Source organism: Dioscorea cayenensis, chromosome 6, assembly GCF_009730915.1.
Source record: "Dioscorea cayenensis subsp. rotundata cultivar TDr96_F1 chromosome 6, TDr96_F1_v2_PseudoChromosome.rev07_lg8_w22 25.fasta, whole genome shotgun sequence".
In the NCBI taxonomy this organism is placed as follows: domain Eukaryota; kingdom Viridiplantae; phylum Streptophyta; class Magnoliopsida; order Dioscoreales; family Dioscoreaceae; genus Dioscorea; species Dioscorea cayenensis.
Window position 1 is genome coordinate 3,144,690 of NC_052476.1, and position 8,006 is coordinate 3,152,695.

The 8,006-nt window shown below is 32.3% G+C and overlaps 1 protein-coding gene across 1 annotated transcript; it reads right to left on the reverse strand.

The window, feature by feature from the left end:
* Window positions 1–704: 704 nt before the first annotated feature.
* On the reverse strand, window positions 705–7,519 carry LOC120263527 (derlin-2). Its single transcript, XM_039271469.1, has 6 exons — window positions 7,258–7,519; window positions 6,937–7,036; window positions 4,368–4,582; window positions 4,166–4,249; window positions 1,988–2,041; window positions 705–1,134 (listed from the first exon to the last, which is right to left on the reverse strand). The coding sequence occupies exons 1-6, from the start codon at window positions 7,354–7,356 to the stop codon at window positions 952–954; spliced, it is 735 nt and encodes a 244-aa protein (XP_039127403.1). The 5' UTR covers window positions 7,357–7,519; the 3' UTR covers window positions 705–951.
* Window positions 7,520–8,006: the final 487 nt, after the last annotated feature.

An 8,006-nucleotide genomic window follows, 5' to 3' on the forward strand; every position in this document is an offset into this window, starting at 1 on the left:
TACAAAAATAAAATATCCTCTAGTCAAAATTTAGCATAATTATTATAGAAATTTAAATTACAAAAAAAGGTCAAGGATCTATTAGTTTAGCTCCGGAAGAATGTTTTTCCATGACCACATCCATTGCTTATGACAGTGTTCTCTAACATAACATAATACTCACTCCCTTTAATATCAATTATTATATTTAAAAAAAAATTAAAATATTTATCACTTTTAATAGTTTTATAAAAATTTTATAAACATTAAATATTTTTTTTTCAATTTTGTTTTTGTTAAAAAAAAATGATTTTTCAATTTTGCTTTTCTACCTATTTAAAGAAAGATGTGTGCCTTCATAACAATAAATAATTCTAATAATGATAAAAATATCTCATCATAAGTTTTTTTTTAAATCTTTAATGACAATTTTAACATTTGTGCAAAGCGTGCAAGACTCAAATATGACAGCTAATACCAAACCAAGTGACAAAATTCCTGGAGAAACATAACAACTGCCAAATTTAGATTAAGTTAAAAGTGAAATAAAAATACATCAACATATTGCATTTGCAGTAAATTTAAAATGCACTTCCATAACCATTTTGATACAATGCAACCCATTTTCAGCTTCATTATATCAGTTCACAGCATCAAGGGTAAGAAATCAGATTGATAAACACTTCTGCATAAATAAAAACAAAATAAAATAAAAACACAAAAGATAAAAGAAATAAATCATTATAAAATTCTCTTCATTTTTTTTCTTAAATCCCCATCCGGATATGCACAAGATTGGCTAAGAAAATTCAGCTGCAACTATTACAGAGGGAAGTTAGAGGAACAAATGTGCTTATATAACTATTGAGGACTAATTTCACCAAGGACCAGAAAGGCAGATGCCAGAGTTATGTATCAAGGGGGAAATGGTAATGGAACACAGCATTTTGTCAAGAAGTTCAGACCCGGAATTTAATCTTGGTGAAGTTCTTGGGCTGGTGGGGCTGCGAATCTCGCGTTTGCCGGCCGAGTCACCACGACAGTCTCATCAGCGAAAAGGGATTTGATGAAAGACGGGGTCTTCAGGGGGCGACGACCTGTCATCCTTGGGTAGACATCTTCCAGGAAGTAATACGCATGGCCCGCTACCATACCCTTTATACAGAACAATATGAAAATTAGATCAAACATATACAAGAAATACTTATAATATGAGAAATCAGTAATTTTATCTCCAAAAAAAAAAAATTAAAGAATAGTTTCATTCCCAAAAGAAAAAAAAAAGTATCCGGGTTGAACATCAGGAGAAACAAGATAGAGATCAAAAGAAGAAATTGTAGAACTGTGATAACATATAGGGCAGTTGAAGCAGATGCATTGCTTGGACTTGTGATAGCTTGAGACAGGTCAAAATTTTCAGACTTGGAATAATTTACCAGACCTGACGAATCCAGGCCTAGCCTTTAAGCCCCTCAAGACTCGAGCCTTGAATATTCAGAGTTGGAATACAAGCCAAGTTATCCTATGTTGTCATCAGGAGCTAGGATGTAGAAGGCCAAGCCGATCAAACTATTGATTATCAAATTATCAAATTATCAAATTATCAAATTCCAATTCAAGAATGTTTTAAGTGGAACAGACAACCACAAGCCTCAGTTCTCCACAGCTGAAAATTTGTGCTCAAGCAGAAAATAAGGACCACAAACACAGCACTGACCACAACCAACCTGTAAGCTCAGGGAAAACTAAACCTGTTGAGGGACCAATGTACCTCTTGGGTGGATGAAAGCAGGTTTGTTAAGGTAGTTTTTCCAGTATCTAGTGTCTGGTCAGGAAGTTTCCCAGATAAAATCAAATGCTATTAGATGGTGACTAGTCACCCTGAAAATAATTTTTCTTACAAGGTCAGTCTATTATGTTCTTATTTATGATCATACTGATGTTGAAGTGTTAACATTAGTCAATATTATTATTAGAATTCTAAAGAGCAACATGTGAGCTTGTGTACCAGAATATCCACCCATGTACTAGTGCCAACGAGAAAAGAGAAGCCTAGGAGAACCTGCAAAGTCAAGATAAAAACAAGTTGATACATTAAGGGCAGTGAATCAAGTCAATATAGCTGCATTATGGAATATATAATAATGGGAAAATACATGAGCTAAAAATTAACAATCCACAAGATAAAATGAGGAAGACCCATTGCTTGGTGTGTAAACATTAAGGAAAATGGACTGTTTTCGTCCAATGTTTAGAGGATATTATTTCATCAGTTTTTCTCCTCTGAATTTGACTACCTTCACAGCACCTTCAGATAGCAAAATATAACCAATAACTCATCCTGGCTCTTCTTTGTAAGGGTTAAGTGTACTGTTAGTATCTAAAATGAGGAGTGATGTTCAGTTTCTCCCTACTGCAAGAAAATATCTACTTTCATCAGCAGATTTTGTTTGTTCCTGTTCCCGCATCTGCCACCTGCCTAACACTTGTTGGTTTGACAATTTACATGGCAGTTCATGGACAAGTTACCCACACTGCCACAAGGAAATTTTAAAAAATATATATTCTTCAAATTTTTTAACATCATGATGTTAACTTTTTATATGTTTCAAAAGATATTTGATAATTTATATTTACAAAAACACCCCTTTCAATTTTGATATTAACTTTGAATAACTCCATTATGTAAAATATTGATGATAACTTTGTATAGCTCCATCACTTAAAAGTTAATATCAGCATTTCAAAGTGACTATCCTGTAAAATATAAACAATTAACAAATAATTGATTTATTTGTCAGCTCAATATCTATATTTAACAAGAGCTTTTCTCTAATATATAAAACAAATAAAAATTGCATTTTCCATGTTAATATCAGTATTTCTTTCAATGGCATTTTTGTAAAATAATAGCAGTTAATGGCAGAAGGTGATTATCTATATATTAATTGCCCAGTAATTGTGGTTAACTTGTCTATGCGTATTGCCACATCAACTGTCATGTCAGCAAGTGCAGAGATTAACAACAGTTGGAGTGGAAGAAAGACAAAATGGCATTTCGTTTCAAATCCCATGGAAGATCCAGATGCAGTTTAAATCATTATTCTTGAAAGGCCTGATATTTGTTTTCAACACAGGAAAATCACATATTTTATCATCACCGGCACATCATGTGCATCGATATATGCCCATGAAAATTTCATAACGTTCTTTTTTCCTTCTTTTACTCTCCCATATTGACTACGATTAGCTTGGAGTTTCAGTATATACATTTCACTTTAAATGAAGGAAAAATCTCTAGGCATCAAGAAAAAGAAAAAAAAAACATGCCAGAAAATAAGATTGTGCCGAATGCAAGACAGGAATCTCAAAGGTTCTAAAAGAGATAACAAACCATACACTAAGAGCTACCAATTGAAAATCAACTTCAAGAGGAATCTGAATAAAAGTTTTATTCATCATTATGCCCATTAGGAAAGGAAATACAGTAGTGTCCCAACAAATGAGTTAAGGACACAAAGGAAAAAAAACCAGCAATATTTAAATGCCAGATAGGGCAAGTTGGTGCGTAACACTATTGTAAGGCAGGATGCTGTAGGGCCCAAATGTAAGTCTTATCATTGCTTGCAGAAGATGCTGGTGCCTTAGCTCAAAGGCAGAACACTTAATTACAAACAAGCATATTGAAAGCCCTAGATCTACCCTTAAAAATCTCAAGGTCTAATGGAACAACATTCATAAAGGAACAGCAGCACTGAAGGAAACAAAATGACGCATAATACATGCTCTCAATCAAATTTACAGAACAAATTATTGAAAAAAAATTTAGTTTGGAAAACATAGTCAGAAGAACTAGAATGGCATTATAGCAGCCAATAATACAGCTAAAACTACATTAATGCAAGGGAAAGAACCAATTCTTTCTTTATTTAGTTTACCACTGCAGAAAGGTGAGGGCAGGGAATAACAGAGAAACTCACGCAACTAAAATCACCTAAAGCATTCACTAATCATGAAGCATCATATATGTACTAATACACATTAATATTTGAGTGAACAAGAAAATAAAAAAGAAGAGATAAGCAAGAACATAAAAGATCTAGGATTATATAAATGAAAAGCAAATAAAATGTGCTAAAAGTATCAGAATGTGGTATGCTTACTAAGTCTGGCCATAAACACTCACCCAAGGTAGGTAGGCCGCCGTAAAAGTAAATAGGCCCAAGAAGCTCATGTGAATAAAGGGGTTATGCTTGCTCCAGACATACACCTGAAAACATAGAATGCACAAGAAGACATCAGCCATTCAAAACGTCCACAGCAAAATAAGTGATGAAAAACTGATAATACAACTTAATAACATGAAATGTGTTCATGTAATAACTGACCATCATGAAAGTCAGAGAGTTGCTAAGAAAGAGTATTTTTGCAAAGTTCTCTGATACATATGGTATCATTCCTCCAATGAGAACTATCCCAGTCAAGACAGTGGCACCAAACAAAAGCATATAAAAGAAATCTGCAGTCCTCCCCCTGAATGAGTTCTCCTCGAGCAGTTTGCAATATCGAGCAAGGAAAAACATGTGAAAAAGGAAATCCAAATCTGTTGGCACAAGGAAAGAGAATGCAATTAAGTAGAACATCAGCTAAAACAAATACTGGGAACCAGGGAGAAATAGCAGCATACGTTAAATTATCATTAAAGAAACTGAAGTAATTCACATCGTAACTATCATTGCTAAAAATTGAGAAAACAGTCCAAGGCAAATGAAAGCACGTCAGAAATAGCAACCAAAAGTAATATACACATGCTTAAGGAACCTTGCTAAGGAATATATCTCCATGCAATCAAAATTTAGTGCTACGTTATGTCAAGATTTCATGATTAACACATAACAAACTTTTTTCTTGCAAGAAATAAGGGCCATGATGGGAGTTAAGTATACGGACCAGACATATACTGTTCAGTATTAAACTACAATCAAATTTAGCGCAACATTTATCTGTTCTAGTATCACATGCTTCCCAAATAAGAGAATTTTTTGACAAACAATAGTGGAAGAAGCTTGCTTGTTTGATCCACTTCTAAAATCAACTTCCCCTTTCAAAACTGCTGCCTACATATAGCTATGCACGATCTTCCTAGTTCATAAAGAAAATCATCTTTTGGAACACAAATTGAACAGTTTTTGCCAATAATAAAATAAAGTTGATCAAGATGGTGAGAAAATGCAAGCACCAGATGTATTATTGTCCACTGCCATTGGAATACCATTAATCATATGATAAAATAAAGGTTTTGTTGCTTGATGATGAATCAATGACCTAGTCAAGCAATACAATTCCCAAAACACAATTAACAAGAAATTGATTTCCAAAAAATACATTGGACTATACAGATGTCTTTTGCATTTTTGTCAAGTAAAAGTCAGAAAATGAGACGAGCACATTATGGCGTTAATTTGCACTGTATCACTATATTGCAAAGAAAGAAATGGTTCCAAGAATCCAAAGCCTACATTTAATTATCAAAAACTACTAAAATCGCACACATGAAGAAACAAGCACTTCACATTAACAAAAGCATATTAATACAAACAGGATGCATCTCACAATATTTCAACATCTGATTTGTTCGGCTGTATTATTATAATGGAAGAACTCATATGCTAATAGCATCAGACTAAAACGATTTAAGATATACCTACAAATATTGCCATTCCTTAATTCAATACATACGTTAACAGAAATGTTACATGGTCAACCAAATCTTCAACTCATGTCATTGCATATTTCCCAAAATCTCAATTTAATAATTCTAATCCTAACTTGATGGAATTTCTACTGTTACATTAGAAAAACATCAACACCAACTATAGAAATTCTTATTTCAAATTTACAAGACATTTAATTTTTAAATATAGAACTAGCATGATTATACAAATGATATTCTCTGCAATGATTCTAATATCCATTATATGATTTTCATAAATCGCAGGCTAATCAAAATTGACTATGATATATTCAATTTTTTATTTTTATGCAAGCCAAGAGATTTCCTCCAAATTTTTGTTAAAACAGTTCAATATATTTTCATTATTGACTACAATATCCAATATTTCCACACCAAGCTACATTTTCAAATTTTCTTAACAAGCAGCAACTTGAGAATCTTCAAACTTGTTCATCAATAGAAAAACAAGATAACCAATGGACTCTACTACTTCCACCAATTTCTAAAATGAACTTTATCTCATTTCTTATGCTTTCTTGATAAGTAAAATGCATCCAAGTATTAAATTGCAACTATATCAAATGCTAAAGGCATTTAAAAATAATAATAATAATCAGGGATTTACATCTTCATCAAAAGATTTCTTTGGTGGTAAATGACACAAGTTGCTGCATAGCCAATTTAAATATCAAAACAGCCATATCAAAATTGACTATGATATTTTCAATCTTTTATTATTATGCAAGCCAAGAGATTTCCTCCAAATTTTTGTTAAAACAGTTCAACATATTATCTTTATTGACTACAATATCCAATATTTCCACACCAAGCTACATTTTCAAATTTTCTTAACAAGTAGCAACTTGAGAATCTTAAAACTTGTTCATCAATAGAAAAACGAGATAACCAATGGACTCTATTACTTCCACCAATTTCTAAAATGAACTTTATCTTATTTCTTATGCTTTCTTGATAAGTAAAATGCATCCAAGTCTTAAATTGCCATTATAACAAATGCTCAAGGCATTTAAAAAATAATAATAATAATAATCAGGGATTTTACATCTTCATCAAGAGATTTCTTTGATGGTAAATGACACAAGTTGCTGCATAGCAACTTTAAATATCAAAACAGCCAAAGCACCTCAAATAATTGTTATTTCTATAATGAATCATTAATTTGCAATAGAACCACAACATTGAGGTCTCAGATTCAACTTTACCCATTTTACGGAAGTACAGAAAATTCGTGATCAGGCGCCAGATCTGGTAATGCTGTACTACAAGCTTAGGGTTCAGGTACAAATGATATGGAGATATGATCTGCAAATAGATAAATCAACACAAAAAATAAGAAAACAAAAAGAATCCAAACCTCTCATATCAATAAAAACAGCAGGAAATTAGTCCACAAACTGAACCCCAAAACCAAAAAAAAAAGAATCTTGAAAACCCCCCACACACAAAAAACCAGTTCAAGATATCTAAAATCCGAACACCAATCCCAGAACACAAGACCTAGAACGAAAGATCAAGAAGCTCACCTCGAGAGAGCAGCCGACAGTGGTGATGACGGCGGCAGTGAGGTAGGAGCGGGTGATGATCGGCATCTGTTTGTACCATTCCTCCACGGCCTGAGCCATTTGCGGAGGTAGGAGCAATCCCTAACCCTAATTTCTTATGCGAAAGAGATCGAATTCAGTCGCAAATGCTTTGGAATCTTGGGAGAGGAACAAAAGCTTCGATCTTTGGAGACGAAGACCGGGTTCCAACGCCGTCCGCGAAGGCTCTATCTACTTCGATCGTATGTAGAAATAATGAGGAAAACTGCTTTAAGGCCCCTATAAAATTTTGTAATTGTTTATATAGTTATGTCAATATATGGATAAAATTTATATTTATTTATATATTTCTCAAAAGATTTTTTAGTTATTGCTCTTTCAAAATATTTTATTTTTTATTTATAATAATTTTAGCTATTATTTGATAAATAATCCGGAACATATGATTATTTTATTTATTTTTTTAATCTGAATTTTAGAGATATAAATTCAACATTTTTTTTGTATTCAAGTGGCAGTTAAAATCATTTAAAAACCTTGATAAATGATAAATGAATATTTTATAAATTAATAATTTTAATTAAATAATATTTTTTTCCCGTTACAACTTGGGCCAGCTAGCTAAATTAATAATTTCACTAATAAATACATAAGATAATTTTTTTTAAAACTCTTTTGGGCTCAACAAAAAAATTTAAATTAATAATTCATTAAATATATAAATCAAATAG